Here is an 11,664-nt window from a genome sequence, read left to right as displayed (position 1 = left end):
TGTTTTATTTTACTTTAATTTAATTTTTAACTAAACTTTTAACATATAATTCACAAATCTTTAAGCACTAACCGTCCACTATAATCCATTATGGCATAATTTTCATTTAAAATTATTAAAATTTTCTTTTAAACCCATTTAGCCTATATAAACTAATAGTGATTAACTTTTGTAATTTTTATGGTTTAGTCTTTGCACCACAATAAATAACCGGTCAACAAAAATACCGTACCAAAAATCATTATAACACTATAAATGACTTATAAATATTAATAAATAATATTTACTAACTCGATCATTAAAAAACGGAGTTCCAAAATCACCATTCCTGATACCACAAGAAATGGGTTGTTACAACTCCTCACCATTTTCCCTCTACTCACCAAGAAAAATAAGATCAATAAAGAAACATATTAAAACTAGTTGTTTAACTACTTTTAGATAAATGAAGAACTGTCACTCGAAAGAAAGACACAATAGTCAAACAAAAGAGATAAGAAACAAGAAACTTGTATTTGAAAAGGCTTCAATTGTAATAAAACATCCGTAGGGTAAAAAACTAAAACATAATAGAATTGTTTTAAACCATAGAAGGTTCTAAAACAAGCATCAAAGTACAATTATCAGACAACAGACATTTGTCCAACAAAACAACATAGTGCAATGGAAAAAGACTTCGTTGTTTCCTAATAATGAGTTGTACCCCATGGCAATCAATACAAGTGCGTGCACGCGCAAAAAAGAGAAACAATATAGACCACACGTGTTATATGCACCAAAGCCAAAATGATTCAAATTCTAAAATCCCAACAAACAACTCAAACTTAGTTAGCATGTGGCAACGTCTAGAGAAATGTCACTTAATAACCTCCCTCCAGACTAGGGGCCTATTGTTATACCCCTAACCTTTCGGGTACAACTCCTCAAGAATCAAGGTCAACATCGTCTATCAACCCCTAACCTAAACATGTCCTTAGTTTGATAATAAAAAAAATGAGCAAACTTATTAGAAGACTAATTTATCTTCTATAAAGTCCAATTAGGGAGATATTTTGTCTTAAGCTTCGGAGCGGATGACTCCTAAAAGATAGAGACATAGATATGATTGATTGGACTGACAATGCATCGGATAAAACCCAAGTAGAATAGATATTAAATCCATTTATAGATTTATTCACTTGTGACATTTATAATGTGCCATATCTTAATACTGAGTGGATGATAGACTATGTATGCGTGACTCGTATACTTTGATGCAAGTAAAAAACTTAAGTTCAAATAGATAAAGAACAAAAAACTAATGCGTTGGGTATTTGACTTTTGCAGTATGTAATATCATTCACAATAGTGAAATTCATATATCAACTAATAGGTAAATGATATTATCTAATCGGCATTACATGATAGATTAAAAATTAATGTGGTAATGAGTCGTTTATCTTTATAATAAATGACTTGATTATTATTCGATAGTAATTAACTTTTATAAAGAAAGATGTAATGGTCACCATGAGATAAAAATATAACCATATTGGGAGAATGAATTTATACTAAAAAGATTAAAGATATCCTAAGAGGGTAACACATTGATGACAAAGTTATTGGACGAGCACTAATTAAGTAGCTTTCATAATAGCATGTAATTAAGGAGAGCTGAATCACGATACAATACTAGAATGACTTCGTGACTAAATAAGTTTATAATTTATAGATGAAAAACTAAAACTTAACTATAAATTATTTTAGCCCTAATTACATATATCCAATTGGTCCTACTTGAATTGCATGTAGAACCAAATGAAAGAAAGTTAATAGAAATAATGAAGTTAGAGAAATGAGTTGAATTCACAAATAAATGTTTTTTCTCACTAAGTATAAAAATAACTTGAAAATTACTTTAAGATTTTTCAATTATTATTTAATTAATTATAATTAAATTATTGAAATTCAAAAGTAAAATTAAATTAACTAATTATCATGAATTCGTTGAATATAGAATTAAATATAATTTCTTGTAGTTTTTTTAAATAAAAAATAAATATTTGATTGATTTAAATTATAAAATGTTAAGTCAAAAGTCAATAAAACATATATAAATAGACTCAATACATTAGAGGCCCAATTCCCCTTATTTTAGATGAGAGAGGGTGGCAACTCTAATCTTTTTATGTAGGGTAAATTATTTACACAAATTATTTACAGATAAGTTTCACAAATTATTATTTTGCTGGAAAGTAATGGAAATTTATTTTTTTAATTAAATTTTATTTATAGAGAATAATAATTTCTATTAATTTTTTGTTTTTGGTTCTGCGTCTTGTTCAAATATTTTTCATTGAATATTTATTGTTATAAATACCATAATCCAACTTAACTGTTAAAATTTTTAAACCATAACTGAAAATTACTTTTTAAACCAAAATTTTCCAACAAGGTGAACCGCCGAACTCCGTCACAACCCTTCCATGTTGGATCTTACCCTCAACGAGGAGCATGATCAGCATACCGTCATAATTGCATGATGGCTTATTACCTCATAAAGACTTACACAGAAGTAGAAATGGATACTTATGTTTTCAGATTGAGAAACCTAGAACTAAACAAAGTTCAACCAACTGGATCAAATTTGAAGAACCTTACAATTGCATACAATGGTGTTGTATTAGCATCATCGTCTGTAATTAGACAGTTAACAAATTCATCGACAAAAGATGCAAGGAAGAGGATCGAAGACTAAATGAGTATCACCTAGACACCTACCTTAGACCAGTCAAATTGATACCACACCGACTTTCCAAGCCAAAAGCTGGACGATCTAATCCATTTTTAATCGCTACAACTCCTTGAGGAAGTGCAGCTTTCTGAAATGTATTTGAAATCCAAAACCTCTGATAAATCCACTTGTTTTGGTTGTCTATTCCTAAGAATTTCAAATCAATAATCAACAAAAAAAATTGGTTTGATTTTAAATTAAAGCTAATTGAATTTGAGATGTAAGCAGAAGTGATCCTTTTTGGTGGATTTCGAATTATCATCGTAATAAAGCTTGTACTTCTTCTCCGCTTTCCAGAAAGCGGTCCGTTCTACATCGCCACCGGCTTTGTCGGATCCGTACATGTTCTCTGGGCAGAAGAGTTAACTCGGAATTAGCCGAAGTAAACCGCCGGCGATACAAGCTTAGGGTTTTAACTGGGTTTCGAAACGGTTTTATTTTACCTGCAAAAAAAAAGGAAGGGAATTTATAAAATTAGGTGTTCCCGGGACTCCTGGAATTTGGTAAGTTGTAGTTTGAGCACTCCATTTTCTTTATTTCCACAAACCGAAAAGACAATTAGCCCCCAGTGACTTCAGTTAATAATGGGGGTAAATAAGTAACTTCACGTGGAAACAAATGGTAACTTGAAATTTGCGGCGCCCGTAAAAACCATTGACACAAAAAAAATCTATTTAAGAAAATAGGAATTAATCTGAAAAAATAAACGAAGTAGCAGAGATGGCGTGCATGACGGTATTACGTTCCGTTCCTGTAACGGAGCCGTGGAGGCCACTTCAAAGAAACGGGAATTCCCATTCTGTCAAAACATTGATGAGCTTTGGAATATCTACGGCGAAGAGAGGATGCCGGGGGGCGGTGGTTAGGGTTCGAAACCTTCACTTCTGGAAACGGACTCAAAAACTGAATTGCTCTGATAATGAAACGTCGCCGTCGTCGACATCCGAGGAGGATGACCTCGAGCAAGGCCCTCCTCAGGAAGCCGTTCTCAAAGCAATTTCAGGTTCCCTTCATCTTCTGATTTAAACTTTATTCTATTTTATTTTATTCCCCGATTTTGTTTGTTCCTTTTTGTTTGGATAAGGATTAGCATACTTGTGTAGCATTTTTTTTTTACTAAAAAATAAAAGAAAATCACAACAAACTGTATCAAAGTCTGAAACTTTGGTGTAAGATAACTTAAACCCTCTTCAAAAAGTAAATAAACTGGTTCGAGTATATTTGTTTAATTATCAGTTTATCAATGGAATTTGTTGCTTCCTTAAATCCTTTCTGTTTAGCTTTTGCATTTCCTTTTATCTTCCATTGTTTTTTTTTACTTGTAAAAGGGTGTAAAGATATTTTTGACATCACTCTTGGTTTTGGAATTCAGAGGTATCAAAGACAGAAGGGAGAGTTGGGCAAACTACAAATGTGGTTATTGGTGGTACAGTAGCCGATGATTCAACTAACGAATGGCTTGCTTTGGATCAGAAGGTATATAGTATGCACTCCTAATATCCGATCCTATCAAGGGTTTTGGATGCTAGTTTCATTGCTTTTAAACTAAATCTGAAGAGATTATATGAAGGGCACAAGCAGCTTGTTAGCCTGAAGATGATCAATGCGTTGAGATTGTTTAAGCTGCTTACTTTTGTTTTATTTTTACTCTTCAGGTCAACTCATACCCTACTGTTAGAGGATTTACAGCAATTGGAACAGGTGGCGATGATTTTGTGCAAGCTATGGTTGTTGCTGTGGAATCTGTAATACAACAGCCGATTCCTGAGGTACCTATAAGGCTATACCAATCTTTATTGCTGAAAGTCAATTGCGGATCAAGATGTCCATTTGTTTATGCATTTGAAAATAGACAGCAGAATAAATTTTGACATGGCATTTTAGTCTATAAGTCGATGTGCCTGCATGTTTTCTGATGGCAAAAACTACCATTTTGTTTCACTCTAGGAATTAGTGGATTCTCAAGAATATCTCTATAGATCTCTTTTGGACTTCAATTTTGTATTGTTTATATAAAAGTCATTTGGTTTGAGCATGCTGGAGCTGCTGCATAGGATCTGGACAATACACGAATTACCTTTCCGCATTGCACATTCATGGATCTGTAGAACAGGTGATTGCCTACCATATAAAATGGAAACCCAGATGTGTATTATATTAGCTAAGTATTACATCAGTCCGATATGACCGAAGAAAGAATTTGGAAATTTTGATATAACATTAAAAGATTAGATAGGAGTTTAGAAGTAATATGGGGTTCTGATAAAATTGGAATTACTGCTACCTTTGGAACTGAGTACCTCAGTCATTTAACATTTGGTTGCTAGTGAGTAACTGTAGCTGCCTGTGTAAGGTTGTAATTGTGGACACACTCTTTTGGAATGTTCTTTTTATATACTGGATAACTCTTTTTCTATCACTGGGCTGCAATTGAGTAATTGGCTTCAGAAAAGAGCTAAGTTATTTAGCATTTGTACAAGTTTGACCCGACACACTTTAAATTTATATCAGGAAAAATAGGTCTGGTTGAGACAAAGATTGAATGTATGTGTTATGTGGGCATTTCTTCTTGGTGAGGAAGAACATGGGTTTAAGTCTATGAACTTATGGTTTGTTGACGCTGTTTCAACCTAGAAAGTTTCATGATGAGGAAATACATTTTTGTGTAACTATTGTCTCTTCAATATTTCTGCAAGTATCAAACTGTTCTACACTGACCTTGGATCTCCTTCTCCAGGAAGGAATTCAAGGGAAGATATGACCAATCATTGATGAATTATTTGAATTCATTTTCTTCTGTCTGCAGAAAGAATTTACTTCTGGAAATGAATTAAGATCAGTCCAAATATAATATGCTCTTTCCATATTTTTCCGCTTCTTTTCATATATAATGCATCTAACAAGTTGCTGTGACAGGGTCGGGTGAGGCAGAAGTTATCATCTAGGGGGAAATATGTATCTGTCAACATTGGTCCTGTTCAAGTTGTATCTAGTGAACAGGTCTCTCTCTCTCTCTCTCTCTCTCACACACACACACACACACATGCCCGTGCCTACAAACACACTACTAGACATAGGAATCATTCACTGTACTTGGATTTTGATTAATAAAAATTGCTTGAAATAGTTGAGTCTGATAGAAGTAGTTGTTATGTTGCACAGGTTCAAGCCGTATACAATGCCATGAAGAGAGATGATCGGATGAAATACTTTTTATAATGTGATATGATCCTCATTCTTGTTTTGAGTTGAATGTGATCATGTCGAGGAGGTATCTTTATCCTGGTTGGTCTGTATTTTTAACCAAAAGGCATTCTGATGGTTTTATTTTATGTTATATTATTTGTATATGATAGTTTATTTATTAATCATCATTGAGGCCTTGACATAATCTTTAGAGTTTTAACTCTGCTTACTGTTTAAAGAGGTTGAACGGAGTAGGCCTCATGTTTCAAGATTGGTTAGTTTGATACAAATTAATGTAAACTAAATATTAAAATGAAGTGACAAACCAGAATAATAATCAATAAATTATTTAAATGAAAATTTGTCATTAAAATAATAGAAGCGGATATTACTCGACACAAAAATGTTATAGAAAACTGTAACAGACTGTAAAAGAAATTAGGATAATAAAATACAATTAAAAACATTAATCATTTCTTATTTTAGAAAAAAGAGAAGAAATAATTAGAAAGAGGTACCGTTTTAGATGGATTAAATGTATAATAATTATATTATAGAAAGATTTAGTGTAAGTATGCATATGAATTTTTAATTGTGGTTCAGTTATAAACATAATTATGTGTATGTAATATATAAACATAAAAGATTCTATATCAATAACTGTATTAATACTTTGTGAAAATTTTATTAAATTAAAACTTCATTTATAAAATTGTACAAGTAGGTGTGGAGTTGGAATTTTTATTTAGAGGGGTCGAGATAAAATTATAAACTTGGGGGAAAAGCTAAAAATCATATCAAAAATATTTAAATTACATTATTAATTTTTCAAAAGGACTAAAAGTATGATTTTTTTTTATTTAGTCAAGGTTAAAAATGATTAAATTGAATCTTTTAATTTTGAGAAGAGGGCCATAAAACAATTTTTCCTTTGAGTCAAGGGGTCAAGACTCTTTCCAGTCTGTTTAGTTATGCCTCTGAAATCAAAATTCATGTATAAAATTATATATTTAATTAAAATTTATTTATAATTTTTAGATTTATTCCAAGTTTTAATAATATACTTTATTGTTAAACAATAAAGACTTAGTGATAGAGGGGGGGGGGGAATGAGGTAACAGTCCATGAATTTCTTATGGAATCAGTGACAAATCTTCAACTTCAATTTTTTTAAAAAGATATAAATTTAGGTTTAAAATTTGGATTTTAGGATTTTTAGAGACTTATGATTTAAGATTTTAGAATTTTATAAAAAAAATTAATTGGATTATAGAATCATAATAAAAATGTAAAAATTAAAGTAATTTTATACATTTTTATAATTGTTTATGTGATTAATATTTTAACGATTCAATCATTATATTTTATGATCAAATTTTATGTAAATTTAAAATTTATAACTATTTGTTTTATGTAAAAAAATTCAACCGTTGAATATATCAATATATAGAGTATTTTATATCGATATAATATCTTTATCAGACCGGTTCAAAAATTTACATACATGACAAGTACAATTATATTGATAAATTTAATTGTTAGATCACTAAAATATTAATTATATAAAATGATTACGGAAGTGTATAAAACTAATTGTGTAAGTGGGTCATCCCAAAATAAAATATACAAGTTATAAGTGAAAAAGTAACAAATATATATAAAAAATAGTTGTCTTACCTGATGATGCTCTAATTTGAACATATGTATCAATTAAATTTATTTTTTTAATTTTTTATAAACTTAATTTTATGATTGATATAATAAATAAATTTAAATAAATTTTTAAGTAAAAATTTCAAAGAAAAAGTATTAATAACAAATATAAAAAAATAAGAAATAAGATATTTCTCTAAATAAAAAAAAATTACATACCTTTCAGACTAATAGTTTTAGTTTGGAAAAGAATACATGATAGATGATGATGAGAAGTTAGTTAATTATATAATTAAGATTTTTTAATAAATTTATTAATAAAAAATTAAAAAATAATTTAGATTACAACGGGTTATTTTAAAATTTTCTTTAATTTATCTCTTATTTTATCTAGTAAAAACAAATAATATTGAAAAATAACAAAAAAAAATATTAGTAAACACAACTTGAGTGAACATTAAAAAAAATTTAAATAAATATATTAAAACATTATAAAATTCATGTTAGTTAAAATATAAAAACTAAGTAAATAACTCAATATAAACAAATTTAAAAAATGAAAGGTAGAAGTAGAAAAAAACAGTGTTTTCACTATATGTAGTATTTATAGAGTTAGTGATGGGTAATAAATTTAAAAATAATTATGATTTAAATTATGAATTATAATTTTAAGAGATAATAATTTTTTAATAGATTTATCATTTTAAAACTTTTTTTTTTGAATAAAACCGGCACGCATTTATTATAGTTAAACAAAACAGAAAAGAAACAACCTAGGGGAAGCGGCCCCTTAATGTGCATCACACCGCCAAAAATTGTAAAAAAGTAGAACTAAAACAAAATAAATGAAAACACTGGTAGAAAGTAGCTGGAAAGACGCAAATGTTCTTCACGGCCAAAATTGCATGCCCGAAAAAGCTCCAACGCTACAGTAGTCAGCTAGTGATCAACGAACAAGGTTGAAGACAAGACAAGAATTGCTAGAAATGAACAGATCAAGCAAGAACCGTAAGGTCCATAGTCATAGCAGCATAACCAGACCCTCCCCTCTGATCACTATCGACTGCCACCTGAATTAATGCTGGTCCCTCCTCCTTCCTCCATCCAACAGATATCCTGCCGTCAGAGGAAACCTTCGCGAGTAACAGGTTCGCTACAGTATTACCTTCCTATTTTATGTGATGAAACATGAAATGCTCAAAACCTAGCACTAATCGTTTCGCATTCCAGGTAATGGAACTTATTATCGATCTATCAATAGCAACAATATTGAACTTGGAGATGAGCACTGACGAATCACCCTTCAGTTCAACTGTCTAAAACCCCAAATCCTAAGTAAAACGGTTAGCCTGAATGCAAGCAAGGGCCACCGATGTTAGCGAACAGGAGACGTTTTCCTACTAGGAACAAGCCGATCCCAAAAGCAACCAAGCAGAATCCCAAACAACAACTCCAACTCTGGCAGCCTGCAGATTCGCAAAGAGCCCCGCATCAAAATTGACACGGACCCAAGGATCGACAGGAAGCTTCCAAAAGCATGGGCTTCACAGCCAGAACCCCACCCGTATTCGACGGAAGAAAGTCTAATTCGTGTAGATACCCCCAAAAAAAAAGATAAGTAGCGTCTGAACCGATTGATAAATTCCTTCATAAACGATTTTATTACGTGAGATCTAGATAGTCCATATGGTGAGAATAGAGAGCTGTACATGGCAAGTGCCTTGAGCAAATAATTGTCCAACCCAAGTAAGGGGTGTATCATTATCCGCTAGAATAGGATCCCAACTAATACCCAATTGTGCCAAATGTGCAGGACTCTAGGGCAATCTCGACAGACATGAAGAATGGTCTCGGGACCACCACCACAGCGGCAACACATACGATCGGACCCAAGTCTACACTGATACAAGTTAACCTTTGTAGGTAGAAAATTATTAATGTAATGCCAACATGTAATTTTCATTTTCTCGGGCACATGAGCCCCCCATAGATGTTTATAAAGTAGGTGTGTATGCTGTGTAATATTAATGTAACGATCATCATCTGTCCCCGGGATGCCTCGCAACAGTAGCTTATAGTCATTTTAGACTGAATGTTCACCATTATCCTCCAAGAACAAGCGCCAATGATCCAATAAATCATGCTTAGCCAATGGGATACTCAGTATGGGTTGCCCAAGTGATTCAGGAAATAAAGTCCGTAGTAACTCACTCTGCCACTCGCCCCTATCCATATCAATCAAATCTACAACTCTGTCAATTCCACTAACACGATCAATATTGATTTTGCAAGGCTGTGGACCAAGAAACCAAGCATCATCTTATACAGAGATGGAGCACCCATTCCCCACTTGCCAACCACTTCGCATTTGAAGGAGGCCTTTAGCAACCTAAATACTACACCAAACAAATGAAGGTTGTTACCTTGACCCTGCTTCTATAAAACTGCATGTAGGAAAGTATTTAGCTTTAAGCACATGAGAGATTAAAGAATTTAGAATTGTCAACACGCGTCAACCTTACTTAGCGAATAATGATATCTTAAACCTTCGAGAGATCCCGAAGCCCAAGCCCACCAACCTCTTTAAGAAAAACACAAGCCCTCCTAAGAACACCAATGAATGCCCCTCCTTAAGATTGTCTTTTCCTACCAATATCGACACATTAATGTCTCCAAATATTTACAAAAAAGAATTGAGAAATAAAAAAAAAAAGACATCGAGTATAGCTAAATAGCTTGTAGGATTGATTTAATAAATATGGCCTTACCACCCTGTGAGAGGCACCGATTATACCAACTTCCAAATTTTCCAAGAAAGCGATCTTTAATTGCCCGAAATGCATATTTTTTTTACTCCTCACAACCACAGGTAACCCCGAATAATTCCCAGGATCTGTAGTACTGTGAACACTCAACACTCTCTCAACAGTAGCATGTATACCATGATCAACATTTGAACTAAAATAAACAAGGGATTTGCCAAAATTGGTTTGCTCCCTGAAACACCGCTCATATTCCCGTAGGACAGTTACTACATTATTTGCCCTATCAATAAAAGCCATGCCAAATATCATACTATCATCTACAAAGAATAAGTGGGAAATTCGAGGACCCCCCGACTTGCTTGTATTCCTTTCAAAAGGCCATCATTACATGCCACCCTTAACAAAGCTAAAAGGCCCTCACTATAGAATAAAAACAATAAGAGACTTAGAGGGTCTCCCTGATGAAGGCCACGAAAAAGGATAATGGATGCTCAAGCCTTACCATTCATAATGACCGAATATCTGATAGTCCAGACACATCGCATAATCAACTCAACCCAACGCTCCTTGAAATTCAACCTGATGATAACTGCTTGCACTAAATGCCACTCCACTCTATCATAATCATTACTCATATCCAACTTCAAAACAAAATTACTCCTTCTGTTTCTTTTTAAAGGAATGCAATAATTCAAAAGCAATAATGGTATTATCAGTGATTAATCGACCCGGAACAAAGGTGCTCTGCCCCTCATTAATACAATGAGGCATAATCTTTTGTAATCTATTCGCAAACACCTTAGAAATAATCTTAAACAGCACATTACATAAGCTGATTGGTTGAAAATGTGATAAATTTTATGGATCACATTGCTTTGGGATGAGAATAATGTTGGTGTCAATAATTTAGGAAAAGGAACCACAATCATTAAGAATGTGTAAACAAAAATCATAGAATTTCATACCCACGATATGCTAGAATTCCTGATAAAATAAAACGGGAAACCCATCACAACCCGCAACCTTAGGTGGCGTCATCCCTCAGACAGCTATTAGAACCTCCTTTACGATGGAAGCATCACGCAAATAGGCATTTATGTCATCAGTAACATGAACTGAGATACTAGATAATAACTGGCTCATGTCCCCCGGGCCTTGAGTCATAAACGAATCCGTAAAGTATTGGCATGCCACTCTAGCAATATCTCTCTCCCCCTCAACCAAATTCCCAGTAGTGACCTCAAGACTGTGCAAAGTGTTGACTCGTCGTCGATGCGTTGCAAATTT

The 11,664-nt window shown here is 32.7% G+C and overlaps 1 protein-coding gene and 1 long non-coding RNA gene across 3 annotated transcripts; both read left to right on the top strand.

Annotated features, from left to right (window-relative positions):
• The first annotated feature begins 3,280 nt into the window (after positions 1-3,280).
• Positions 3,281-6,164, top strand: LOC107916898 (uncharacterized). The gene is made up of 5 exons (XM_016846268.2): positions 3,281-3,776; positions 4,146-4,249; positions 4,429-4,542; positions 5,690-5,773; positions 5,936-6,164. The coding sequence occupies exons 1-5, from the start codon at positions 3,494-3,496 to the stop codon at positions 5,990-5,992; spliced, it is 642 nt and encodes a 213-aa protein (XP_016701757.1). The 5' UTR covers positions 3,281-3,493; the 3' UTR covers positions 5,993-6,164.
• A 2,029-nt stretch (positions 6,165-8,193) lies between these two features.
• On the top strand, positions 8,194-10,223 carry LOC107917122 (uncharacterized). Of its 2 annotated transcripts, XR_005925365.1 has the most exons (3): positions 8,310-8,760; positions 8,843-9,807; positions 9,905-10,223. It is a non-coding gene; the product is annotated as an uncharacterized lncRNA (long non-coding RNA). The 2 variants fall into 2 exon arrangements; XR_001689708.2 differs by lacking the exon at positions 9,905-10,223 and having other exon boundaries at positions 8,194-8,760; positions 8,843-9,700.
• Positions 10,224-11,664: the final 1,441 nt, after the last annotated feature.

This window comes from Gossypium hirsutum, chromosome A01 (assembly GCF_007990345.1).
Source record: "Gossypium hirsutum isolate 1008001.06 chromosome A01, Gossypium_hirsutum_v2.1, whole genome shotgun sequence".
Lineage (NCBI taxonomy): Eukaryota > Viridiplantae > Streptophyta > Magnoliopsida > Malvales > Malvaceae > Gossypium > Gossypium hirsutum.
Note: the sequence above shows the minus strand (reverse complement) of the source record. Positions and strands in the feature narration are given on the sequence as shown.

Bases quoted from the DNA above. Each gene is read 5' to 3' on its own strand.
- LOC107916898 (XM_016846268.2), top strand. From the start codon at position 3,494: ATGGCGTGCATGACGGTATTACGTTCCGTTCCTGTAACGGAGCCGTGG. The intron at 4,250-4,428 runs GTATATAGTATG...TTTACTCTTCAG, and splicing joins GGCTTGCTTTGGATCAGAAG to GTCAACTCATACCCTACTGT. The intron at 4,543-5,689 runs GTACCTATAAGG...TTGCTGTGACAG, and splicing joins TACAACAGCCGATTCCTGAG to GGTCGGGTGAGGCAGAAGTT.